Source organism: Psammomys obesus, unplaced genomic scaffold, assembly GCF_907164565.1.
Source record: "Psammomys obesus unplaced genomic scaffold, mPsaObe1.curated_primary_1811, whole genome shotgun sequence".
NCBI lineage: Eukaryota > Metazoa > Chordata > Mammalia > Rodentia > Muridae > Psammomys > Psammomys obesus.
In genome coordinates this window covers 4,132,320-4,160,132 of record NW_026591086.1, presented here as the reverse complement: position 1 = coordinate 4,160,132, position 27,813 = coordinate 4,132,320, and the positions used below count along the sequence as shown (strand labels likewise).

General features: G+C 49.2%; 1 protein-coding gene across 3 annotated transcripts; it reads left to right on the top strand.

Moving 5' to 3' along the window:
• Positions 1-4,814: 4,814 nt before the first annotated feature.
• On the top strand, positions 4,815-24,670 carry LOC129678860 (L-gulonolactone oxidase). Of its 3 annotated transcripts, XM_055609818.1 has the most exons (12): positions 4,817-4,981; positions 5,810-5,911; positions 8,788-8,913; positions 10,345-10,439; positions 11,820-11,910; positions 14,338-14,523; positions 17,212-17,319; positions 18,122-18,198; positions 21,126-21,275; positions 21,505-21,669; positions 23,100-23,190; positions 23,756-24,670. In XM_055609818.1, the coding sequence occupies exons 1-12, from the start codon at positions 4,979-4,981 to the stop codon at positions 23,882-23,884; spliced, it is 1,323 nt and encodes a 440-aa protein (XP_055465793.1). In that variant the 5' UTR covers positions 4,817-4,978; the 3' UTR covers positions 23,885-24,670. The 3 variants fall into 3 exon arrangements, with proteins under 3 accessions (XP_055465796.1, XP_055465794.1, XP_055465793.1); XM_055609821.1 differs by lacking the exon at positions 23,756-24,670 and having other exon boundaries at positions 4,815-4,981; positions 21,505-21,687; positions 23,100-23,178; XM_055609819.1 differs by lacking the exon at positions 14,338-14,523 and having other exon boundaries at positions 4,816-4,981.
• Positions 24,671-27,813: the final 3,143 nt, after the last annotated feature.

Genomic DNA, 27,813 nt, shown 5'->3' with positions numbered 1-27,813 from the left:
AGAACAAAGGTGTACTATTCCCTCTGCCTTTAAGAGTTGGTCCAAATGGGACTGCCAATCACCCAGGCAGAAAACCTCTCAGGAAAGCTGTCTATCCCAGAAATCTTACGAAATAATATCAACTGCCTAAATCCGGTGGTCAGTACAATGGTGCCTTTGGCCCCTGTCCATCACCTTAAGAGTATTTTCCTCAGCTGCAGTGGTTCCTTGGCCATTTCTTAGTCTCATCTCAAGAATTCATCACGTTATTTCTGCCTATCTTCTGCATTATGTTCTGCGGGTCTTGTCTGAATTCACTTAACAGAAATCATGAATAGTGGGAATCCCCAGGCTAGAGTGAGGTCCTGGTGTCACAGGAGTCCCAAGTCTGTCTTCCAGGTAACCTTGAAAACATACATAGAAGGCCAAAGCTTGCCTTTTTAAATGAATCACATTTGTACTTAGTATGACTACAAACTCAGTTTTGAGCACATTAGGGAATTTGATTATTTACAATTTGATTGACAGTTAATTTGCATGTCTTAATTGTCTTTAACAGTTTACAGCAAGTTAGTAGCCTTTATAAAGTTAGGATTTTACAGCATTAGACAAACATCTCTAAATTAAGTTTTATTAACCTGAGCATACCTTTATAACTTTGGGAATTTAGCATACCAAATTCATTCTAATACGAAATATCTTGGAAACCTGCCATTGTCTCCTTAGTCTTAAAATATATATTTTTTTATATATATATATATTTTATATATATTTATATATATTATATATTATATATATTATATATTTATATATATTATATATATGTATATATAATATATATATATATAAATAATAAGCAGAGGGTTCCTCAGGACTAAGAAATGTGTCACTTTTTTACCAATAACAGCCACAGATGTTCCTGGCTTTCCTCCCAGGCAGATTTTTCCTGCTGGTGTCTTCTAGAGACAGAGGTGCCAGCAATTTAGTGTTACTGTCCTGTTTCGATAAGATTGAATTTATTTATTTATTCTTATCATTTTTTAATGCAAGGAAACTGAGCCGAAGGAGCACATTAAGCCTTTCCCCTGTTTTTGTCTGTCTCCCTTCCATTTCTTTCTCCAAACTACTCCTGTCCCTTCCACCCCATCTGTTTACTGGGCTCCATCTTTAAGTGCCTCATCCCTAATGTTTCCTTTCACTGTCCGTTCTACATTCACCATCAAGAAAAGATGCAACATCCTTTCTCTCTCAAGTTAGGCTGATTTCCATCCTCAATGCATCTCTATCCTTTGTGTGCTGATTCATATATGAGGTCAGTTAATATTGTGCCCCAGTCTTCCTTAAGGAAGAGGCGTGCAAACTGGGGCTCCATCATGACTGGAAGACTCTGATTCTTCCTAGCCCATCCAATAAACTACCATCCAAATTTAAATAAAGAGTGGAGTCAGTTAAAATATTCAGTGGCTGAGAGGCAGCTAATCAAAGTTAATTGATCATAGCAAGTTCGAGCTGGAATGGGTATAATCTTTGTGGACCATGTGATATCTGTATATAGAATATATGTTCCTTGTCCTTTTAAAGAGTCATCTATAAAAGCACTAAAAGCAATCTCTATTATATGTTAAAATTCTAAACCTATAGGATTTTTAGGTGTAATTTAAGGCAATGTCCATAGGGTATCTTTATTTTTTTTCACTTTTTAAAAAAAATTATTTATATTTTTATAAATTATATTTAGTCACTTTGTACCCCCTCTGTAGCCCCCTCCCTCACTCCCTCCCTGTCCCAACCTCCCTCTCTCATCTCCTCCCATGCCCCTCTCCAAGTCCACTGATAGGGGAGGTCCTCCTCACCTTCCATCTGACCCTAGTCTATCAGGTCTCATCAGGAGTGGCTGCATTGTTTTCCTCTATGTCCTGGTAAGGCTGCTCCCCCCTCAGGGGGAAGTGATAAAAGAGCCAGCCACTGAGTTCATGTCAGAGACAGTCCCTGTTCCCATTACTAAGGAACCCATTTTGGAGACTGAGCTGCCTTGGGCTACATCTGTGCAGGGGTTCTAGGGGTTGTAGGTTATCTCCATGCATGGTCCTTGGTTGGAGTATCAGTCTCAGAAAAGACCTCTGTGCCCAGAAATTTTTGCTCTGTTGCTCTCTATGTGGAGCTCCATAGGGTATCTTTTAAAAAACTTTTTTTGTTTTGTTTTTAGAGAAAGAGTTTCTCTGTGTAGCCCTGTCTGTCCTGGAATCACTTTGTAGACCAGGCTGGGCTCTAACTCAGAGATCTGCCTGCCTCTGCCTCTTAAATGCTGGGATTACAGGTTTGTGCTACCAAGCCTGGCTCATCTTTTAAAATCTTAAAAGGGAATATTTTATATAATTATATAATTATCTATAGATCCCAAGTAACATGGTTTTTGGTTTTTTTTTTTTTTTTTGTTTTTTTTTTTTTTTGGTTTTATTTTGTTTCAAGGCAGGGTTTCTCTGTGTAACAGCCTGGAACTTCCTTTATAGACCAAGCTGGCCTCAAACTCACAGAGATCTGCCCCTCTGCCTCCCTAGTGCCACCACAGTTATAAACATGTTTTAAACTTTGTTGTGTTCATTGGGCTGAGTTAATTGTTATCTGAACATTTTTTTTTCCAAAATTGTGCTGTGCTTAAATAAAATATGCTAAAGTAAAATGATCTGGGCCAGACTCTAGAAGTCCTGGTCTGTCACTAGCTACAATACTATCAGGCTGAGCAGAGTCTCATTCTTGCCTTACCCTACTTGGTTTTTTCCCACCTGCTGTAAAGCCAGCAGGGAAATCACCACCATGGGCACTATGGAACACATGACCCTTGGAGAAGGTAAAAAAAAAAAAAATTAGGGGTTTAGGAAACTCAGTTCTCTCACCTAAGGGGCCATGACCATGAAAGAGTGGAAATTAACATGGGTTCTTCTCAATTCTTTGAGACAAAGTATTTTGAGATATTTGTTAAATTCCAAAGGAGCAAAATACTCAGAACTACAGCTCTTCAACTTTAGAAGCATAGCCCGTCAAAGGCAAGGACAAATCCCTATTAACTATTTTACAAACTAGGATGCAATAATGTATTTGCTTGGGACTTCTCAGGAGGAGAAAAAGAGAAGAGAACAAAGGAGAGGGAGAAAGAGAGAGAGAGAAATTTCTGCCGAACATCTTGGCAGGTCTTGGCAGGGTGGGCCAAATGGGACTCCAGTGGCTCAGGCTTCCCAGTGGTCAGAGCCACTTTGAGGCGGGCTACACACAAAGAAAGCCTGCCTTGAAAAACCAAAACACACAAACATGTTTGCATTGAAGCTCTTTGCAAAGGACTTACGACTTCATCTGTATGATGGGTTCTTGTTGACTTAGAAACAATGCTCAAGATAAGGGTCAAGGGATCTTGACTGAGGTAAACATAACACCTGTGGGAGTCAGGATTGGCCTGGCCTGAAGAGAACAAGTCACTTACGATGCTGTATGGTACAAGTGACATCACTCATGAGAATGAGTTTTATGGTCTAAATGCAATGCTTACAATGTAGGGGTAAAGGGTCTGGGATAAGTAAAAATGACAATTCTGGAAGGTATGAGCAGAGCCGTCTCATTGGACAGCAAAGGATGACCACATCAGAAAAGCACAGCATGCCTGGCATTCCAGGAAGACCAGTACACTCCTCATTCAGTTGAAGAGGTAAGCTGTGTGTTTAGCTTTCCAGGGCTTATCTGCGTGCACAAGGTCTTTTTCTTTTTAATATTCATTTTTATTCTTTTTAAGATTTATTTGAGTGCACTATCTGCATGTACACCTGCACGCCAGAAGAGGGCATCAGATGCCAGTATAGACGGTTGTGAGCCACTGTGTGGTTGCTGGGAATTGAACTCAGGACCTCTGGAAGAGCAGGCAGTGCTCTGAATCTCTGAGCCTTCTCTCCAGCCCAGAACAGGCCTTTCTGATCTCTACACAAGAGCATACAGCTCTCAAGAGATGAATCCTTGGGCTCCAGGGCATAGCCTCACCTTCATGGATAACTACACTAATTTGGAGGGTGGTCTGTACCTTGAGGTTTTGTTCTTAAAATGCAGGTTAGCTGGGAGTGGTGGCCCAAAACCTTTAATCCCATCACTCTGAAGATCCCAGCACTTGGGAGCCAGAGGCAGTTGGATTTGTAAATTCAAGGCCAGTGTGACCTACAGAGTGAGTTCCAAGACAGCCAGAGCTACACAGGGAAACAAACAAACAAGAAAGCAAAATGACAACGAAAAAAATCCGAGGTGACTCTATAGACAATGACTTATTTCCATGCCTTCAGTAAAGGACATAAAATGAAGGCAGAGGTGTCAGGCTCCCTTCCTGCTTTTACATACCTTATGGACCCAAGTGAGGACTCTCTGACTTTCAACCAAAACAGCCTCTAAGTGTCTGCTTCAGTAGGATACCAGTTACTGATCTTAGTGTCTGCCCCGTCCTACAAACAAACACCATAGGTCAGTGTGGAAGTGAAGCTGTCTGGATGGCTTAGTATAAGGGGCCGCAGAGGTACCAGGCTTTGAAGGGAAGCAGGCTGTGCCAAAGCCAGACACCTAGGCAGTCGACCTAGTTCTGAACCTGGGAGCTGGGCTGGTGTCCTTTGGGTCCGGACAACCAAGGCTGGGCTCAGATCTCAGACAGAGGATTGTAGGAACACAATAGCCGCAGTTAAACCTCCATCTTTCAACCTTCCTCTGAGTTCCTGGGAAGGGGGCAGGCGACAGGGCTCAGCTTCTATTTGCAGGGATTGCCTGGGTCTCGCAGGGGGAGGAGCCTGTTGAGCACTGATTTCCTGCCTTTGCCCCAAAGCCTTGGTATGCCTGGCTAAACATCCAGTCCCATTCTGCCTGAGGAAACTCAGAGCTGAGGTTGCCTGACCACTGCAGCTGCTGCCCAGGGCTTTGTCCCACTTTCTGTGGGAAAGCTTCAAGTCAAGTCATCACATCCCCCTTGACCGCTGGAACCATGGTAGGAATGGAAGGGGTCCATGACGCCGCCAGTAGATCCAGCCAGCTGCGTCCAGGCTGCACCTGTGAGCCCGGTGTGGGAGGGAAAAGTCAGGCTGAAGCTGGGGCCCTGGGAGGAGCCATGGGGACCCTCCATGTGGACTTGGGGAACTGTTGTGGTATTAGAAGAGGTAACAGCCTAACGGGAAGGCCTGGGCTGGACTCTTACCACCTTCATTGGGCTCTGTGCAAGCTTAGGGAAGAGCCTTTGCCTCTCTGAGCCTTGATTTTGGCAGCTGAAAGAAAACTAATCCCTCTATTTTGTGACGTTATTGTAAAATCTAATAAGAAGTGACGCACAGGAGACCCAGCAGTGTCTTGCTATACAGCGGTGTGCAACAAACACAATTCCAATTTTCAGGCTGGAGCCCTAAGGCTTCCCCTTCCCTGCTAGAGAAGCCAAACCCCGGCCTTTGCCCAAACAGCCCAGCTGAGCTTATCTTGCTGGGCCATCGGCAATGTGCCTGGAGCAAGGATTGACCTGAGTCCTGGTTTATCAGGATCCATCCTTGCCTTTGATCTCATCCATGCCCTTGGCCTAGGCATGGGCAGAATTTCCATCAGTCTGACCAGGAGGGCTCCCAGGATAACAGCAGGACGCTCCATGTGGGCTGCCAGCATCGGAGCAGCCGGTACTGATTGATCTCCGCAGTGGCCCTGACCTACAGTGGCCAAAGGGAGCTGGGGCTCTGTGCTCTGGTCATGTCCTCTCCTCTTGGCGACGGCGGGGTGTGGGATTGGTGATGCAACAGATCTCATCTGCTGAGATCTAGCTTTCCTCCTGATACAGGTCCATGGGCACAAAGGGGTCCGGTTTCAAAACTGGGCGAAGACCTATGGCTGCAGTCCAGAGATGTACTACCAGCCCACGTCAGTGGAGGAGGTCAGAGAGGTGAGCGTCCATCAACACCTGGGCTGCCCAGCCTGAAGCTACAGCCCTGGCCCTGGAAGAGGCTAGGTGTGGGTCTTCCTGGGCTAAGAGCCCAACCCAGTCCAAAACTGGTGGAGTAAATGGACCGCTCCCCTTCCTGCTGTCCCCAGCTCCAGGCCTGCTCCGCAGCCTGTTGTGGTTTTCTGTGTCCACCCCAAGCCTGCACAGCAGTGTGCCAAGGGCATCCGTGTCTTCACTCACCTCTCAGACCTCTGCAATGAACTCCATACCTGTCCACACATATCCGCGCATGCTTGTGCACGTGCAGATGCATGCAGACCTATGCACGCGCGCACGCATGTACACATCCATGAACACAGGCACACATATACACACATGCACACACACGTGAGCTGGTGTGCACAGATACCTGTGCAAATAGACATTTGTGCACCATGTACGCATTTAAGCCTGTGCACTTGCTCACTTAGGCCTGTGCACAAACATATATGTACACAGGCTTGTGCACACACATAAGCACACATGCAGAGACACACTTAAACATCACGTATGAGATGACTTTCTAAGAATTATCAGGGTTGCTGGGGAAGGGCACCGTGGGGTGTAGGGCTTGAGGACTGTACCCTAAAAGATGAGAAAGAAGCATCCAGAGTGAGAAGCTGGAAAGCAAAGTGTCTTTGATGGTGCTCGGGCAGTTAGGGCATGATGGAGGAAGTCAGGCATGTGCTTCTGGCACAGCTACCTAGGAAGACGGTTTTTTTTTCCCCCAATGATTTATTTTTATTTTATGTACATCGGTGTTCTGCTTGTATGCGTGTGGAGGGCATCAGCTCCCCTGGAACTAGAGTTACTGGCAGTTGCGAGCTGCCATGTGGGTGCTGGGAATTGAACCCGTGTCCTTTGGAAGAGCAGCCGGTGCTCTTAACCACTGAGCCAGCTCTCTAGTGCCCAGAAGACGGTTTCTGAGATGGGTTGGCAGCCCACATGACTGTGTGGTACTAACAGGATGAGGGCTAGTGTTTCCATGGAGGAGGACCAGCAGAATCCCAGTGAAAATTAAAAACTAAAACAGTGTGTGATGGAGAAACTCCAGGATAGCAGTGTGCCACACTGCTCAGCCTCAGCCTAAAAGAGACAGTGGGAGGAGTGGGTGGTGCAGCCAGCATGTGAGTCACTTTCCACTCGCCAACGGAAAGCTTTGTGATACGGTTTGTAAAATGCGGGTCCCAAGGCACCTGGATGAATGTGTTTGAGTAAAACGCAAAGAGGGAAAAAAAAAAAAAAATGGACGCATCGATATAGCATTGTAGATCTTCGTGCTTTTTCCACCAACTATCTCCAGACGCAAGCCACCTGTGTCAGCCAGCCCCGGCATCGGTCACTGTCAGCCATGGTTCCTCTAAGAGTCTTTATGGCAGCACAGGGTCCTTGTAGCCAGGGTGAGGCATTTGGGTCTTATCCTTAGTCGCTAGGATGCCTTTGGAAGGTTTTGTATTGTTGAGGCATGTGCTGGGATTTGTCTTTTTAAAGCTTTCAGCTGGGGTTGGAGTTATATCTCAGTGCTTGCTGTTTATCAGAGTGCTTGCTGTAGAGGAATTTTAATTCAGACATGGCTGCTCTAGAAAAAGATCACGTCCAAAGACCTTCTAGGTCTGTGTGATCAGGCTGGAATACAGACACACCTTTAATCCCAGGAGACAGAAGCAAGGAGATCTCTGGGTTCAAGGCCACCCTGGTATAGAGCAGGTTTCAGGTGAAGAAAAGCGTAGGTCCAGGCGTGGCGATGCATGCCTTTAATCCCAGCACTCGGGAGACAGAGATGCAGATCTCTGTTCAGGCAGTTCAGTTGAGATTGAGTTGAGAGGTAATCCATGGAAGCTGAGTTTGTAGCAGTTCAGGTCGTGGAATTCAGATGCAGTTTTACAGGGGCAGTTGTACAGAGAGAGAACAAGCTAGACACAGGTAAAGACAGAACAAGCCAGAGAATGAGGAGCCAGAGAATGAGGACATACTGCCAAATTTAGTGTGAGGCCACGCAGAGCAATTCAGTCAGAGGCCCAAAGAGAAGCCAGATTGAATCAGTCAGTTAGGAGAGGAGTTTGAGCCAGAACAGCTGAGTTGAGCCAGCCAGCAAGAGTCCAGAAATATCTATAAAGGAGAGTAGGTCTCAGCAGTAAGTCTCAGAGACTGAAAACATCCTAGGCCTAGATTAGCTTGTGTGGAAGCTAGAAGCTTCCAGGACTAGGCCTAGGTTAGCAGACAGAGGCAGTAAGCCTCCACGATGGCAATTAAGTTAGGGAAATAAAAGTTACTTTTACAGCTTGCCTAACATGCATGGCAGCCCTGGGTTCCATCACGAGCACTGCACATCCTGGTGTGTGGTGATATACACGCTAGTCTCAGTGCTGAGGAGGCAGGAAGACCAGCAGTTCAAGGCCAGCTTTGGCTACATAGAGAGTTTGAGGCTAGCCTAGGCTACGTGATTCTCAAAAGGGAGGAGCCTTCAAACTGGCCCATTTGGTGGCTCAGAGCTGTAATTCCAGCATTAGGGAGGTAGAAAGATCACAAACTAGAGGACAGGCTTGGCTAAGTAGCAAGACCTTGTCTTAAAACACCAGAACCAAAATGGAAAGAATGCCTGGACCTGCAGCAGGAGGAGGAACAAGAGCCACAGACTAGCAAGACTAGGGTTTTCTGTCTCAGCTTACCTCAAAGCCCATCTCTCTGGCTCTCCTTCAGGAGCCGGGCAGGGTTCACTAATGCCAAAGGCACTTCCTCCCACCTTCTAGCCATACTATGACCAGCAGCTCCTGCAGGCTATGGCAGGTGTTGTGGGCTTCTCTCTGGGCTGAGCCTGAGCAGCATTGTCTTGGCAGGTGCTGGCCCTGGCTCGGCAGCAGAACAAGAGAGTGAAGGTGGTGGGTGGTGGCCACTCGCCTTCAGACATCGCCTGCACTGATGGTTTCATGATCCACATGGGCAAGATGAACCGGGTTCTCCAGGTACTGGGCTCCTTGACTCCCCTCTTCAGTCTGTTTCCATGCTGAAGAGCTTCAGTCTCTGTTCCAGACTCCACACATGGAATCTCCAGCCTTTGCCTCAGTACCCAGCCTCTCCCTGTTCTGGGTCCTCAGGGTGACACCCTGGTCCCTGGCCACTTGTCAAGTGTACCTGTCCCATGGCCACCCCATCTCCTGTGATAGTTTCCATTCCACCTCATTTAAAGAGCTATGGAGAAACAGGCTCCCAAAGAGTAGACTCACAGGGGCAAATCCAGAAGACCCTGAAGTGACACCGAGCTAGGCTTACAAATAGAGAAATGAAGATCAGAGATAGGCAGTGACTTGCCTGCGGTCACACAGCAAACAACAGAAAAGCTGGACCCAGACTCAACTGCCACTAGCTCCCTGCTGGAATATTATCCATACGGTTCTTCCAACACCAACTTGCCTACCAGGCACTTGGGATCCCAGAAGGGGATCTGGGGGGCTGGCTCCCCTGACCAGAGTTCCACAGGCTGCTCTCCCCTCCCTGCAACCAGCTTTAGCGATGAGCTGGGTTTCTCTACTGTGCTGATATTTACTCAGGTCGACAGGCTGTGCTTCTTAGCAAACATCAGTCATGGCGGTAATTAACTCTGATTGCTAATTAGTGAGAACTGGGCTCCAGCAATTGATTTTCCGAGCCCGTTGACCTGGGTCGCTCGCTGGATGAGCAAGTACTTTGTAGTTGGGCGGATATGGATTCTTGTCCCAGCTCTGCCACCGACTTCTCTGTTTGCATGACCTTGGATCTTGGTGTCGGCCATCCCGGGAGGCCAGAACTCAGGTTGCAGTATCCCGACCTGACTGATGCATACATCCAGCGGGAGGTTGTGTTTAGACATTTCTCTTCCCTTCCCAGTTCTTAGCCATCCCCCGGGTCTTTGGGTGAGAGCAAGCAGAGACTTTGTCCTCCAAATAGCAAGGCCGGACCTCTCGTTTCTTTCCCCTGTGAAAAGAGAAGTTTCGTGGAATATTCCAAAAGAGCTCTGCCTTTCCTAGAAGCGGCACTCAGTAGAGGGTGTTTGTGCAAAGCCTGGGTTCCATTTACAAAATACCAAACAAAGAGCTAACTGTGCTTCTTAGCAAAGAGCAAGCACCAAAGAGCTAAGGCATACTTCTGTAATCCCTCCACTTGGAAGGTGGGTGCAGGAGGATTGTATATTTGAGGCCAGCCTGGCCCACATAGTAAGACTGTTTCAAAGACAAATTTTCTCCCACCATCCCAGCATTCTTGGGCTTAGTACCCCCCCAACCTGTTAGACTGAAAAGTGGCTCAAGCTGACCACAGGCTGAGGTGGCCATAGTCACATCCTCTGGGGCAGGTGTCTGTCTGGGAAGCAAGGGTCCAAGTGTGTCCCAGCTCCTCCCAGCCTATGCTGGCTCTTCCAGGTGGACAAGGAGAAGAAGCAGGTGACGGTGGAAGCTGGTATCCTCCTGGTGGACCTGCACCCACAGCTGGACAAGCATGGCCTAGCCCTGTCTAAGTAAGGGTCCCTGCTCCAGCCCCACCTGGGCCAGGGCTGTCTCTTCCTTGCTTGCCCTGGGCCCAGGATCTGGCATTGAGAGAATCACGCTTCTTGGGGTGCACCTCTTCCTCAGAGCTCTGCCTTTCCTACTCAGGCTGCCTTACTGGCCATGCCCCGTGGGCTAAGGAGGAAACAGGTCCATGTTTGGCAGAGTTTTGAGCAATGGTCTCGGACCAGGATGACACAGTTAAGGACTGAGTCTTTCTGAAAGGACTCGATATACAATGGGTAATATACAATATACAATTACAGAGCCCAACACACAAAGAGAGGCAAAAACAGCACTGGAGGGCAGAAGGGCAGGGCAATCCTTCCTGCGATGGCTTTCTTGTCCCTCCATTCAAGTGTACGTCATTGCTCACCTTAGTGCTATGCGTTGCCACCGACACAGCAGTCAAATGCAGCTAACAAGGTGACTCTGTGACTGTGGATTTCACCCGAGAAAAAGCACTGCCAAGTGTTTGGACACTGGTAGAGAAGTTTCACTGCTGGAATTAACCCTGTAGGTATCTGTGGCTGATCTTCAAGTGTTGGTGGTCAGCTAGCCTCAGCCCTTCCTAGCCCAGTCCCCACAATTCTGCGCTATGGAAACCATTGCCCCCACCTCTCCAAAGGTCAGGATGACTGACATTTATAAACCTTGCTCATGCTTTAGAGAACTAAATACAGATAAAACCTAGACCCCCTGCCTTCAAAGAGCTCCAGCAAGGAGCAGGTGGGTGCAGAAACTGACCAGGATTGAATAGGAAATAGGTTCAATGTCAGTGACGTGGTAAGACTTCAGAGGACCCCAAGTTCAGCATTTCTCATTCTGAGCCTGGACCCCAGCCTAAGGAGCTTAGCTTTCTCCTAGAATCCCAAGAAAGCTGTGTAGGTTTCCAAATAGGACGGGTGACTGGTCTCTCTCCCCCTCCTTCCTTTCCAGCTCAGGGATGCTCACCCACGCAGACCTGATGGGTTATCTGTGTGTTGAGAATGAGGGCAGTACCGTGAGCCTTGGTGGGGTAGGAGCAAAGGAGTCTCAGCCAGATCATGTGGCTGTGCTTGGAGAAGATGCCTTTGGTAGACAGGGGAAAAGGGTCTGTTAAGCTGCAGAGGCCTCAAAGACTAAACATATAGGCCTCCCTGCAAAGTGGCCCATGTCCCAACCAGCTAATCTGATGGTCCATGGAAATCATGCAAACAGGGGCCCCCCGAGAGATGGACTGATTGCAAGCTGGCCATCAAAGGCGAAGGGGGAATTTTCAGGCAGAAAGAGAGTCATCTACACCAAGGAGCTCCCATTGTCCAAGCCTAACTGATCTGTGGTGTCCCTCTTGCTCCACCTACCCAACCCAGCCTGGGAGCGGTGTCTGATGTGACGGTCGCCGGCGTCATTGGGTCTGGAACACACAACACAGGGATCAAGCATGGCATCCTGGCCACCCAGGTGAGTCTCCCGTGTCCATGGCAGGGTAGGTTACAGCTCCACACGGGCCTCAGAGACTTGACAGGTGCCCCCAGAAATACCACCCCCTTTCCCAAACCTTTTCAGGCCTGAAGGAGCCCCAGGTTTGTCAAGGCTGTAGCTGTCCCAAGGGACACTCTCATCCCCAGCCCCACATATCCTCACCGGCAGCACAAGGCAAGGGGCGGGCAGGGCGGGGGCAGCAACTCCATTGGACGTTATAACCAGGAACCAGGCGGGAGATGTAATTACCCCACGACAGTAGTGGAGGTAGAGCCTGGGGAAAGCACAGGGTCAACCTGTGACCAAGTCTGCCTGTCCTTCACCAAAATCACAGCTTAAACTTCACTTGATGAGAATCCAGTTTGGGGAAGTAGTTGAGAGTACTAGTTTGGACATTCAAGCCTGAATCTTAACCTATGTCCACCACTCCCTGGGTATGTTCACACTGGTAGACCCTAGCTTCTGGGTTCTGGATTCATTTCTGTTAAATTCAGCTAAAATGAAGATAGCCCAACCCACAGGGGGAAGACCAAGGTAAGGCCATAAATGAATGCACATGGGACCTTCATCAGGAGCAGCCTTTCTGAAACCAAACAGCTTCAGCTTTCCACACTGACAACCTGGAGTCCTTCGTGGCTTTTTCCATCTTAAAGCTGGGCTTACTGGCCAAGGGGCTCAGTGGTAATTGGGGGTAGAGACAGCCAGACAGGACCCCCAGGATATGAGCCCAGCTCTTTCCACTCTCCAGGACTGATGTCAAGCTGGTCATGTCAGTTGCTACACACTAGTCATCAGGGTATAAAATTAATTTAAAGTGGTCACCCATAAGAACACACATAGGATTACTCTTCCTTGGAAGTCCCACTGAGCAAGCCTGGAATCACAGGGGAGGGCTTGTTCTATGTTACAGTCATACTGATGGCAACTATATTTATGGGTCATTTTTTTTGGCACTGTAACAAAATGTCTGAAGAAAATCCGCTTCAAGAAGGAAAATTCTATTTTTGTTCATGGTTTTAGCGAAAGGGTGTGGCCCAGGAAAGCTACTTACCCACAGCAGCCAGGAACCAGAGTCGGCAAAACAAGAAGAGACTAGGGACAGAAAAGCTTCCAGGGCATGCCTCCAATATTGTATTTCTTCCAGTTGGATCCCAAAACTTGATTTTTCACAACCTCCATCAAATTACAGCCCACCCCTAAATCGCTCTGAGGTTAGATCTGTCATGAGCTAATGGCTTTCCCCAAACCTCTCAGCAACAAAGACTTTTATGTATGTACCTTTGGGGACATTTCAGATTCAAGCAAAACCGCAGAGGCAAGGCGAAGGGGGTGGACAGCTTTCAAATCAGCAGGAGGATAATCACAGACCTCATGCTTGATACTTCTGCTGCCAAGGTCACGTGAGCAGTTAATGAAGAGGCCACCCTTCATAGGCCTCTTCGATGCTTAGGAAGCATCTCATAGGCATACTGTCTCTCCAGGCTCTGAATCTTCAACAGAGCCCAGGCTTCTGTAACAAGCACCGAGACGCCCCCTCTCGCCACATCTGGTCACACTGTCCCATTTCTGTCAGTTCCTCCTCTCTGCTCTCTGGTCACTGTTAATCAGGATTAGTTCGGCTGTAGCTGTCCTCTCTCCCTGAGCAACCAACCACCAACCACATGTGTCAGAAGCAATTTCCATCCAAATTAGCAGGTAGCAGAGTACAGAGAAGGACCTCAATAGCCATGAGAGAGAGAGAGAGAGCCCTTCTAGAAATGGGGACCAAAGGGTCCACTATCAGTTTGCAACCAAATACCTCACTACTCAAAAAAAAAAAACAAAACAAAACAAAAAAAAAAAAAAAACAAAAAAAAAAAACTAAGTTTCTGGTCAGGTGAGGATAGACAGAAGGATTATTTCCTTGAATTGTGGGGCGGGTTCCCTATTCAAGAGGAAGATTCCACATAGCTGGGGAAGGCTGTTGGGACCACATGCCCCTGTCTCACCTCAGGGCATATGTGTGCTCTCTTCACCTTGTCAAGTGTGTGCTCTCTTCACCTTGTCAAGCATCTTCCCTGAGGATCTGTGCCCTGAGAGAACCCCCGGCCAGAGGAAGCTAGCTGCTTCTTGACTGTGAGGACACAGAACGAGGAAGGAGAAGCCAAGCCAGCAGGGTCCCATCTGATGCCACATGATGACGGACTCTGCTCTACTGAGAGCTGAGGCCAAACATGGCTTTCCTCTTCTCTCCTGATTCCCAGAATCCCCTCTCAGGAAGTAACAGTAGACCTGGCTAGGAAGTTGTGTGGCTGACCGTGGTGGCCCCTGGGAGTAGGTGCTCTCTGGCCTCTGTTGTAAGGACAAGCCAGGAAGTGGGGCAGTGACTAGCAGATTCTTGAGTGTGACACCTTCTCCCACCACCAGGTGGTAGCCCTGACCCTGATGACGGCTGATGGGGCAGTTCTGGAATGCTCCGAGTCAAGCAATGCAGATGTGTTCCAGGCTGCTCGGGTGCATCTGGGCTGTCTGGGCGTCATCCTCACCGTCACCCTGCAGTGTGTGCCACAGTTCCACCTGCAGGAGACATCCTTTCCTTCAACCCTCAAAGAGGTACTTGGCTTTTGCTCTCCATCGCCCAGCCTCAGAAAACAAACAGAGGTCCTGACAAAGGGTCCCAGCCCTCAGACAGTTCCCGTGGACCTCTGGTACCCTAAAGAGAGAGGGATCTTATTTCACCAGACTTTTCTTGACCCAAAAGAGACTGTGGTCAGAACCCTGGTGGGCTGTAACTGACACGTGGATGTGGAAACTGGGCAGAAAGCTGCCTCAGGAAAAGTGGGGACAGGCTGTTCTGAAGGGCATTGACTTCCACCTGTCCTTCAGAGGACATTCCAGGGCTCCCTTACCATGGAAGACACACAGGCTTAGATCTGGGTCTAATCTCTAAACAGGATCACATTCTAAGGAACAGAGACAGAGATTTTCAACCCCCTGGGCAGTTGATCCAGAGAGGTTCTGTCACCCAAAAATAGTAGGGCTTTTGCAAGAGAATGGGGACTTTGAAAACAGGGCATTTGGCTGATGAAAGAGCACAGAGAGGCCACAAAGGAGACAGAGGGGTTAGCTAAACAGGAATGAAGATGGTGAGGAGAAGGGGCTGTCCCAAAAGCAGTAGGTAATGGGCGTCCACAGCATGCTGCAGGGAGGCAGAGATCAATAACTTGCTGGGTCAGATCAATCCCAGGAGACCATTGCTGAAATCCATGAGGACAGCCGCAAAATAAGTCTTAGAGGTTAAGAGAGAAGGACTATCACAGTCCAGGAAGGAGTGGGCAGCTAGGACCATGTTCCATCAGAAGGAGGTCATGCTCTTGCACTCTTCGTTGTTGGATGGTTTGTCTTACCTCTTGGTTCAGCTAGCATGTATGGATGTATAAGCTGAAGCTTTTGGCCAACAAATAAAGGGCTAGATTCTCCCTGCCAGACATGGGCTTTAGCCTCCACCTTTTCATCAGAGTACCAGATCTGGGTGAATGGACTGTCTCCTGACAGCTGCTTGTCCTGCCTTTTTTGACCTAGTTCAGTAGCACTGAAATCAATTGCAGACAAGTCTTGGGTCCATTAGGGCTTCCTCTTAGGCTGCCTCGCCCACTCCAACATGCACATAAGCCCACTCATGTGCACATGTACACTGATAGACATGTACACATGCATGTCCACCCTTGCATGCATAATGTACATTCACACATGTGCTATGTGTATACGTATATGATCATACAGAAGCCCAAATGTACACACTCATGCTCTCATGAACAAATACACACAAATCAAGCCATCATACACCTTATAAGAATAGCTTGTGAGCCTGGGTAGAGGAGGGCTGTCTTCATGATGGTGGGACCAGGCATGTTTCCATTCAGCAACTGTTACGCAGGGCGCTGTTGCCTGTGAATCACTGTAGCGGCCCCAGGAAGAAAGATGGGTGAACAAGCGAGACTCTCAAGATCTGGAGCCTAGAAAATGGCCCCATTACATTTGCTGCTGGAATCCTAGAGTTCAATCCAGGCACCACCTAGTCCAAGACCAGGACTCTTCCTCAAACCCACCGCTGCTTGTCAACTCCAAGACATCTATACTCTGGTTCTAAATTTTTCCTGCACCTGCCTGGTGGATTCCATGGAGACATTATTTGTGCTGTGATATCATCTCCAAGGAGGCCATAATGAGTGGTATAAGACTCCACTGTGGCTCAGAGATAAGAGATGATGAAGATGATGGTGATGAACATGAGGCTGATAGTGATGGTAATGATGAAGAAAAAGATGATGATGAAGCTGGTGATGATGATGACTATGATGATGGTGATGAAGATGGTGGTGGTGGTAGACATGATGATGGCGGTGGTGGTGATGATGATGATAATGAAGTTAAAGGAGATGATGATGATGAAGGTGATGATGAGAAAGATGGGATGATGACAGTGATGGCAATTAGCATAAAAGCAGTAGTACTAGATACAAGACTTGGAGCCTATGTAGTGGCTCCTTGTGCCTGCTACATTTTAAGTACTTTCTGGTCATATTTTCTTATTTGATCTTCATAACAATCCCACTTGCTGCTGACATTGGCTCTAGTTTAGACACACCACTAATAATTCTTTAATCTTGAATAAAATGTCACTCATCTCCTCTAAGCTACTTGGGAAAGTTAATACATATGTCAACGATTTTAATACCCGTCATATTTTAAGACCTATACCATACTATTGGTAATATTAAGACAACTTAAGTATTTTCTCCTATTGGAAATAAGCCAAAACATAGCTAAGTCTTGACTTTCAGACTTTTCCTGACTTCTTCCTGGGACTAACAGCCCCTCCCAGGACTAATTCCTTTTGCATGACTGTCACCAGTCCACGACAGAAGCATCTTAAAAGAGAAAGGGTTTCTTTGAGCTCACAGTGTCAGGGCATTCTGCCCGTCATGGCAGGGAGAGCCCAGGAGACAGAGCAGAAAGCAGAGGAGGAGTACAGAGAGGGACCAGGGCAAGTTACCCACCTCCTCCAACTATGCCCTACCTTTGACCCATTGCCACTTCCCACAATGCCCTCCCATTCTGAGTCCATCAGGAGATTGGCTCATTGATCCAGTCACAGCCCTCATGATCTAATCATCTCTGGTAACCCCCCCCCCACACACACACACAGGATCACCCAGGTGGGCTTCACTGCTCTAGGCGTTTCTCAATCAAGTTGACAGACAAGATCATCTGTCCTACTTTCCTTTCATCTTGTGCCAGGTCCTTGACAACCTGGACAGCCACCTGAAGAAGTCAGAGTACTTCCGCTTCCTCTGGTTTCCTCACAGTGAAAACGTCAGCATCATCTACCAAGACCACACCAACAAGGTAGCCGCAGTGTGGGCCCAACCTTGCCCAGTATGCTAGGGCAGGGGGCTGCCAGTCACCAGCGCGCACACACTCTCCATCCTCACCACACCCATCGCCTGCACACCCTCCTCATTTAGGGTGGCTGACATTTGTGGTCCTGATGGCCAAGGAAATGGGATTGTCCACAAAATTACAGTTATGAAGTGGCAACATTTTGTGGTTGGGGTCACCACATGAGGAACTGTATCAAGGGGTCAGCAGCATTCGGAAGGTTGAGAGCCACTGCTGTAGGGTAACAGTGTAGGGTTGTGGCTGATAGACTCCTAGAGCATAGGATCTCAGGAGGAGGGACATCTTTGTCTTATGAAAAATAAATGCAGGCTGGAGAGATAGCTCATGTGGAAAAAGCATTTACTGCCAAGCTTGCTCACCTAATTTCCTCATGGTGGAAATTAGCTCTGCTTTGGAGAAATAAGGCTTCCCAGTTGTCCTGGTATGTGAGTCATATCACTTTCCTCTCTCCCCCTCTAACATGAGGTCACTCCTGGGATGAGTCTTATAATCGGACATTATAATAAAGAAGTCTGTGGAGATGCTCAGAGGTTAAGAGCACTGGCTGGCCTTCCAAAGGTCCCAAGTTCAATTCTCAACAACCACATGGTGGCTCACAACCATCTGTAATGAGATCTGGTGCCCTCTTCTGGCCTGCAGGCGTACATGCAGGCAGAATACTGTTATAAATAATAAATCTTAAAAAAAAAAAAAAAACAGAAGGCAGATGAGCCCCTTATGTCTAACTCATAATAATTATCTCTGCCAGCCCCCCTCCTCTGCATCCAACTGGTTTTGGGACTATGCCATCGGGTTCTACCTACTGGAGTTCTTGCTCTGGATCAGGTAGGAATGCCATGAGACCTCTATTCTGTCTTCCGTTCCCTGTGGAGGGTGCAATCCATTAGAAGAGCCCGCCTTTATACCAGCAAGCTGGGTCTGTCTCCTGGGTCTAGCCCTGGCTGCACAGTGGAATCACCCCAGGGTTCATGCTGAGGGCAAGGAAGGTCATTAGAAGGATTGGAAGGAATATGTTTAATAAGGCACCCCAGGGGCTGTGAGCCAGTGGATGGAAGAGGCAAGGGGAATGTATGTGTCTAGGGAGAGAGGGTAGATTCATGTGTGCAATGGCTAAACTGAGTCAGAGGAGAGGTAGGAAAAGCAGTGGATGGGTGTTGCTGGAGATGTGGATGGATTCTAAATGTTAGTTGGTTGTTTTTTGTTGTTATTTTTGTTGAGGTTTTGTTTTGTGTTTTGAGACAGGGTTTCTCTATAGCCTTGGCTATCCTGGACTCACTTTGTAGATCAGGATGGCCTCGAACTCAGAGAGATCCACCTGCCTCTGCCTCCCTGAGTGCTGGGATCACAGGCGTGCGCCACCCCGCCCACCTTGTTAGTCAGTTTTTTGTTGCTGTGACAAAACCCATGAGGAAGTCATTTTAAAGGAAGAAAAGGTTATTTTGGCTTCTGAGTTCAGAGGTTCTGGGCTTTGGAGGGTACACTACCCCCAAACCACTGACTATCTCTGAGAGGTGGAAGTGTCAGACCAATAAGGAATATCAGGAGAGCCCAGACACAGACGGAAAGGTTTCAGGACAACTGAGGCTGGCCTTGTTGGTCACTGTCAGAGACTGTAGATGTTTTCAGTGGTACACTGTTGGAAGCGGGAGGGAACGTTGTCATTGATGGGGAGTCACTTGAAGCACATGGACATCCAGGTACTTTGTCCTGGGTCGGCTTCCCAGTGGAAGGAGATGAGGAAACAGGACTCCTCCCTTCTGGAATTTTATTTGTTACCACTATGATCTCCTCCTATAAGCCTTGCTTTTTGGGTCAGCTGGAGAGTTTGTTCTCTGGCAAGCTTGGTAACGTCTCCATGCCTCAGTTTCCCAGTCTGAAGAGAGAAGGCAGTGATAGCGTCCATCTCAGGACAGGCTGAGATGGCTTAAGCCTTCACCCAACCACTGGAAGGAGGACAGCATGTAAGGCAGGCCATCACCCCTTGCCTTTCACACATGTCTCACTCTGCAGGCTTTTAACACTCCAAGTCTCCTATCCAGAGGGCAGGGGCTGCAGGCCCAGGGTGGGCATGGCAGAAATGCTGCTTGGTGCTGGTTCAGTCAGGTCCAGCCTGCTCACTGGACCAACCTCAGCTGCAGGCATTTTTATCCCCCCTGTTTCACGCTGACACCACACCCTCAGCCCCATGGCAGCCAAGTCTGTCCACAACCCTGCAACCCTCCGCCCTCCACCCAGCAGCCAAGCTTATCACTCCAAGAGATAAAAACCAATGTTACTTCTGACCAGGGGCAAAGGAGACTTTCTTTAAGATGTGATCACATGTCACGCAGCCCACCGTTAAGTGAATCACCCCCTGGCTCCTGTGTATTCTCTCCTGCAACCATGCCCTCCTCTATGCCTGAACCAGGAAAGCCAGCCTTCTGTTGGAGCCTTATTGCCGTGGGCCTTCAGCGGGACATGTTAAGAGCCAACTCAGCGGTGGAAGACCCTGAGTTGTTCTTTGCCTTGGTGACTGACATGGCTGGGGCCCCAGACCTTCAGGAGATGAAATCACCGTAGATGGGTGGGCCTCCCAAAAGCTCTGGGACTTCAGCCCCCAGGTCTGACTCCAGCCAGTCCTCTGGGGCTACCCTTGCTAGTGCTGTCTGCCCCTGCAGCCAAGGTTCCTGCAGGCCACCACTTTGCAGCCCTCACCCACTAGGATGGCTTCCCAGCCTTTCCAGGTCTTGAGCCTTTGGTGAAGTGTCACGGTGGGAAGGCTCTGGGGCCTCAGGCAGATCCAGACGGTGATGAACGCCCTGGAGGCCCAGTGGACAGATAGGGATGTTAGCACGTGACCTTAGCCCCTCCCAGGCAGGGGCCCAGAGTGCTGGGTCCCATTTTGTCCCACCTTGGGGCAATGCTGTGTACCACGCTGGGCTGATGCCTATGGTGTTCTTGGCTTTGCCGCATATGTACAATGAACACTTAGGGTTTTCATAACAAAAAAGAAAAGGGGAGACTGTGCCCTACTTGAGACACGTGTGTATGAGCGTGTCTCTGCATTTTTTTGTGGGGGTGTCTTTGCACTTGCATGTGTGTCTCTGTGTGTGTGACCATGGATGTCTGTGTACGTTTCTCTGTATGTGTGTTTGTGTGGTGTATATTCGTGTGTGTGTGTGTGTGTGTGTTTTGGAAACAATAGTATGGTGAGCTTTCTAAAGCCAAATGCTAGAAGGCAGGTGTGTCTTCACCCAAAGAGCACAGAGCTCTTCTTATAGTTGCCCAGGGAATGCCCAGCATTGTTTCTAGGGGCAAGAGTCTAACCCAGAACCCTCTCCTGGGACACTGGCCACTTTTAGCTGCTTACTCTTGGCAGAGTTGGACCAAGGCTCCCAGGGGGGTAGAAGGGGAGTGAACGGCACATTCCTTAGGGAGCTAAGCCTGGTAGGTACCTGCTGAAGTTAAAACTTCACTCAGCCCTGTCTTAGCGGGCCAGGAGCCTAGCTAGGTTTTGAGACATGGACATTTGTTCTCGTGTGGCTTAAAGTGACAAGACACTGCACTCAGTCCTAAGGTGTGTTGGTAAGTGAAAGGAGAGGAAGTGGGCGCTACCGCTACCCAGACCAACACCATACTGGCCCAGGCCGGGTACAACAAGGCCGCTAGTGGACGAGGAGTGAGGGCCTGGTTTGAAAAGAACTCACTCCGTGCCTGCACACGGCTAACACGCAGTAAATACTGGTCCCAGCCCCTCTGCCCTGTCCCCGCAGCACCTTCCTGCCATGCCTGGTGGGCTGGATCAACCGCTTCTTCTTCTGGCTGCTTTTCCACCGCAAGAAGGAGAGTTGCAACCTTAGCCACAAGATCTTCACCTACGAGTGTCGCTTTAAGCAGCATGTCCAAGACTGGGCCATCCCCAGGTATGGCCATTCCCGGATAGGGCCATCCCCAAGTAAGACATTCCCCACACAGTTCACCCCACCTCGGGCCTACCATGAAGAAATGAGCCCCCCCTCGAGAGCTGGGAGTCCCTGTTGTCATGAGCACCCCGGGCTCAGGTCCCACGGAGCCAGAAGCCCTGTATGGAGCTGTGGAGGAGGACTGGGGTAGCCCCTTCTTAATCGGAAGCCTCTCCTGGGCTGATGGCAGGGAGAAGACCAAGGAGGCCCTCCTGGAGCTGAAGGCCATGCTGGAGGCCCATCCCAAGGTGGTGGCCCACTACCCCGTGGAGGTGCGCTTCACCCGAGGTGATGAGATCCTGCTGAGCCCTTGCTTCCAGAGGGACAGCTGCTACATGAACATCATCATGTACAGGTGATAGCTCACCGAAGGGTATGTCCTGGGGGGGAACCGCCCCCTCTTGTGTAAAGAGGTTCCTCTCCTTCCCCAATCTCCCAGTGCCGTTTCCTGAGGCCGCCTTCTCTACCGGGCGGCTGGAGACGGTGCCTCACTCTGCTGCGTTCTTATAATGTCCCCTCCCTGGAGACTCTTGTGACACATGCCACTTAGAGGCTGTGCTACTTCACTGTGTCCTAGCGACATAGCGGATTAACGTCAACGAGGAATATTTGCACTTTCTGGGGACTGTATAAGGGAAGGAGCAATATATCCTAGCTCACGTGTCCACGTCTGTAAGATTTCTGCTGGCCTGGAAGCCGTGCTCTGAGGCAAGTTTCGAGTTCAAGAGAGGAGAGGCATATACCTAAGTCCCCGTGACTGGACCCAAGCCCGTGGCTGGCCCTCCTGAAAAAGCTGCCTTATCTGCCACCAAAGACTTTCTGAAAGAGCACGTGGGGCACGTGGCTAGGGTGGGGCTCACGCGTTGGCTGTACGCATGTCTCCTCACCTTCAGCCGTGAGAGCTGCCATGGGATGCATTTGAAGGTGTTTGCCTGAAATCGCAGCACCGAAGTCAGTTTGGGGGCTGAGCCACTTTGGGGCTGAGGAGCTGGGCTTCACGCCCTTGCTTCCCAGACTCGAATGACGTCATCTGGGGATTCCAAGGCACTGGCCTTGTGTGATAGGTGTGAGTATTGTTTGTGACTAGCATGTGTGGGCGCTGGGCAACCATCGTGTGTATTGTGCGTGGATATCATGTGTGAATACAGCTAACTGTTGTGTGTGTGTGTCGTATTTAAGTGTTGAGAACTGTGTGTATTGTCTGTGAGGATTTGTGTTATATGTGTACTGTGTGAATACTGGATGTATGAACAGAATGTGGTGCGTGCTGTGACAGTCACAGATGGTAATACGGGGGGGACTGGTTCTGACGGACACACTGTTAGCAATTTCGTCACAGTGAACATCACCCTGTGCAAACCTCGATGGCACTCTCTCCTGCACACTCCTAGGCTGCACACCCCTGCTACTTCTAGGCTGCATGCCTTTACAGGACCTGGTATCTGTTGTATACTGTTGTATGCTATTGTAGCTCACCTGTGTAAATCAATGATCCGGGCAAGAGGACTTTTCAGTCCCAATACTTTAGGGGTCTGTCTTTGGTCAAGATCAAACTCATAGTAATGTCCAGGTACCAACCGGTGACTATAAGAAGGGACAAAATCTCGGGGAATGCTTGGGGATGTGTAATGAGCAGAAGCCCTTGGGTGCCTGACCGGCTGTGCTATCCTTCAGGGAGAGCCAGCCTGATCTCCAGTCACCCACCAGATTAGGGGCAGGTCAGAGGCAATGGTGGCACATCATGGGACAGAGCCAGATAACCACTTTCTTTCCCTTCCACTCTAGGCCCTATGGCAAGGATGTGCCTCGGCTGGACTACTGGCTGGCCTATGAGACCATCATGAAGAAGTTTGGAGGCCGGCCCCACTGGGCAAAGGTAAAACTGCTCAGAGGCTGTGGGTGCAGCGGCTATGTGCTCTACATCCACCAGAGGGTGCCCTCCTCCCGGTTATTCTGAGGCACTCCGCCCAGCCTCTTAACCAGCTAGTAAAAGGTCACTTGAATATAGTTCTCCTACCCTCTGGCTCTGGAAGCCCAGACATTGCTGGGCCCTTAGGGTCTTCATAGACACTTCCTTCACTTTATCAGACTTTCCTGTGGAGCTTGTGAACAAGATATGTAGGCATCAGTGTGCCCATTTAACAACTAGAAAAGTGAAGGCCTTTGTATTTGGTGGGACCAGAGCTCAGCCATCCATGGTATCATGGGATGGCAGATACCAGTGATGCATTCTAAGCCCTTCCAGATTTACTTTCCAAGCCCCTTCCTTTCCACACACTTGGGGTGTGGTGGGGGAGGGACTGTACTGTGTGTAAGCAGGGGGCCGGGGACACCCAGTGTCATTGATGGAGGCTCAGGGCCTCTGGGTAGCTGGTCTGCAGCCTCGCTGAACCTGTCAACTCTGTGAGGGCAAAGCCTGCTGCTTCCGGTTGCTCCCACAGGCCCACAACTGCACCAGGAAGGACTTTGAAAAGATGTACCCCGCCTTTCGCAAGTTCTGTGACATCCGTGAGAAGCTGGACCCCACTGGGATGTTCTTGAATTCGTACCTGGAGAAGGTGTTCTACTAAAGCAGGGGTAGAAACAAGCCACCCCGACCCCCACACTTCTGCTGCCTTTGAGAGGTTGGTCAGAGCCATGTCCCATAGGCACAGTGGGCCGGCCTCCTTTCCTGACCACAGAGAGGGGCTGGCTCTGGGCAGGGCCTCTCTGCTGCCTTCTCTAACATTTTCCTAACACCCCAGGCAAGATGTGGCTGCTCACCCAAATTCCTGTTTGTATTTCCACGAGTCACGCGTACATTAAAATCATCCTAGAAGAAGGGAACTCCTGGACATGTCATCTCTCTCCAGAGTAGGGATTTGGTCATTTCTAGGTTCTGCCTGTCCATCAGGTATAGAGGGATTGCTGGGGCCTACGGTTCTCCATCCCTCTTCAGAAGGGATCTCTTGGCAAGAGTCTCTGCATGGAGCATGCTCTGCTTTCTCTTATCCTTAAAGGTCCTTTAGATGCCTAGACACTGTTGGTCAGGGGAGCAGTCTTCCAGGTGGATTCCCGTGGCCTCCTGACTGCCATGGCCTGACCCTCACAGCGTCTCTTTCAGGAGGTGTTTAGAGTGGAACTTGCCTCCTCTTTCTAATAAAGACCAGTGGTTGGTCCCTGTCTTTCTCTCCCTTCACCTCAGAGATAGTTCTTTAGAGTGGGGTTCCTGCCTCGTCCCTGACCTTCCCCGGGTATCGTTCTCGTTGTCCTCTTCACAGATGTGATTTCAGTTTGCTTTGTGGGCTTTCTGGAGTGTCCCTTGGAGAACCAAGATGCTCCGGGTGTTTTGTAAGAATTAAAAGACCCCGAAGATATTTTTCTGCACTTGAGAAAGTCATCTTTTAATTCTGTATCTCATAAAAAGGTTGAAAGGCGAAATGTACTTACCAACCAAACTGCCAGATCAGCAGAGGGTCTTGGATACACAAAGGCCAAGGAGCATTCAACATCATTGCATCTTAGGGAAGTGCAAATGAAGCCACACTGACACGCCGTTATTAGTGAACATTTAAAGGTAGAAGCTTACTTAAAATGTTTTTGAATTAGCTTTTTAACTTGACTGCCTGTTTCTCCTGTGTGGACTTAGTTGGTGGCAATGTCACGTCGACAAATTGGAAAGTTCAACATGCCCATTGGGGGAAGCTTTGGGGCCATAAGAGTCCACTTTGGGGACATAAGAGTCCACACTAACCTTAGCCTAGCAGTAAGTCCCTTGCTATAGATGTATGCATCGGTTGTTTTCCCCTGGTGGGCTCGGAAATGGGTTGGTGCAGCTGACGAGAGTAAATGTGGGGCCGGGGAGATGGCTCTGAGTTTCAGAGCATGCACAGCTCTTGTTGAGGACCCTGGTTTGATTCCTAGCCCATGATCAGGAGGCTTACGGCCACCTAGAGCTCTCTAGCTCTCTCTTCTGGACTCTGTGAGCACCTGCATTTATGTGCACAAACCCACACACAGACACGCATGCACACACACAAGTAAAAATAAATCTTGGGGATGGGGCAGAAATAATAGCCAACGAAACCCGGGGGCATTGGAAATCTCCAGGTCTAAACCAGCCCACTCTTATCCTTCCACATAAGAGGAAGCTGAGGCTGAGGCAAGTGGAGAAACTCATCAGCATCTCAGAGCAAGCTACAAAAGGCAGCACCTTTAAACTCTTCAACCAAAGGGAAGGGCAAAGAAATGGACTGCAGAGGCAATACTTGTTTGCTTAAAGATAACGGCAACCACAGGGCCATCTGATAGCAAGATGTCATGTATCACTCAACCAGTGAAGAACATGGCCACCCAACCCCACTGGGGCTAGCGGGGATGACCAACATGCCTACTGACCATCCTTGGCTTCACTGTAATGGCAGCTTGCCATCACTGGGCTTGCAAGATTGCCTGTCCCATTATTCATCTGATTCTATAGCACATCTGGAAAACCCCATGAAAGGACAAGAAGAGGTGAACCCTATTCTGGGAAAAATCCACACATGGAATCTCCCACCCCACTCTAACTCATAAACAACCCCCCTTCTGTTAACCTTCCTCAGAAAGGGTGCCGTCCAAACCCCAGTGGCTCCACTCTCTAGGGAAGCCCTCACTTCCTCACATGGCCTTCTGTCCTTCTCTTTGGTGTGTGTCTCTCTCCGTGCCCACACTTAAATAATCATGGATTGTCTTTTCCAAGTCCTAAACTTTATTTACTCAACTCCAACTTCACTTCATCCTGACTCATTCTAAAAAATGATAGGTTTGTAGCTGAAGGTGGCACCCAGGCAGCAGACTGGGGATAGTATCTCCACTGCTGGAGATGGGAGTGCCCTTTACAGTGTATACAGGCAGTGAATATACAGGTAGTATGCAGGCAGTGAGTATACAGGCGGGTATACAGGTAGTGAGGGACTCGGTCCAATGACTTAGATCTGAAATCCCAGTAGTTGGCTTAATTCTCCAATTCCCAGATTGCTCAGCCAACCCAATGGTCTGGAAATTCCCGTTCTGATTGCCAGAACACCTGTGAGCCCTTAGGGGCTTTGGCCTCTGATGAATGCAATTTATTCTTTCTCGGTGTCTTCTGGTGACTGATTGCCGTCTGTCCTGAAGATTCTCGTAGCACCATCCATTTGATGCTGAGTGCTGGGTGTTATGTGCTGAGCCTCTACACTGGGCTCCTGAGGGCATCGCTGATCCCCCTTTTCTTCCTCCTTCCATTTTCCTCCTGTTACTTCTGTTCCAAGTTCCCATTGGCTGGGTTCTGTCTTGGAGAACCCAGAATCAACAGAACCTGAAGCATAATGGGCCAGCTCCTCTGCCCAATGGTGGCAAACACTAGACCCCTCTCTGGCTGTGGGAACTCCTGGGTACTGAGGTGTACGCCTGCCTGCCAAGCCCAGACTCTGATAAGTGGGCAGTAATCATTAGAGCATCCAAGAATTTAAAATGGAGTTGAACGATGAGGACCAGGCTCCTCCTGACCAGCGTATGCTTGTGCCTTGGATGGGGACGGGAAGGGGGGAGGGAGCTGATTAAATCATAGCACACCATCAGCTCCCCAAGGGGCAAGAGGTGACCAACTACACTTCTCCTCTCCACATGCCCAGTTGTCCCCACACCCCTCAGGTAGGCAGATGAGAAAAGAAGGGGCCCAGGTGAGCACCGAGGCTCCCATGAGAAGAGCCACCAGCTCATCACTCTGAGGTTCTTGCCAAACCTAAATGCATGAGACACTAAAGGCTGAAGACAAGTGGTCCTTATGCCCTGGGGACTCTGGCTCAAAACAGGACAAACTTAGACAAGTTGACCAGGCCACCTGCGTGGCAGTCGGAATGCGTGATGTTCCCACAGGCTCACATGTCTGAGCATTTGATCTCCATCTGGTGGAGATGTGCGGGGGAGGTTGTGGGTTGTGGAACTATTAGGAGATGAAGCTTCACAGTGTCTGGAACTGCTGGCCAGAATAAGCTCTTTCTCCCGAGAGTCGATGTTATTTGGATAATTTTTGTCACAGCAATAGGAACTAACCAAAACCGGAGAATAGATAAACTCTGCCACCTTGGAGCCTTAGCTAAGACATGGTGACCTGCCAAGATAGCATACTGGTAGAGGGGACTGGGGAAAGTCACTGAAACTCACCAAAGGGGACCACAGAGCTCAGGGGAATGGACCTCTCTAGTCATTCCATGGGAGTCTTCTGTAGGTCTCTGGACTGGGCTTCATGCTGTCCCCAGTGGCTGTACCCAGGAGGAAATCTAAACCTAAACTGACCTTGAGTGTGTCAGAGGAGGGAGAAGACACCAAACTCTGTATACTGCGCTGGCTTTCGATTTATAAGTGAGGTCTCGGGGCTAGAGAAATGGCTCCGTGGTTAAGAGCACTGACTGTCTGCAATTCCAAAAGACCTGGGTTCAATTCCCAGCACCCACCTTGGAGCTCACAGCTGCCTGTAACTCTAGTTTCAGGGATTCTG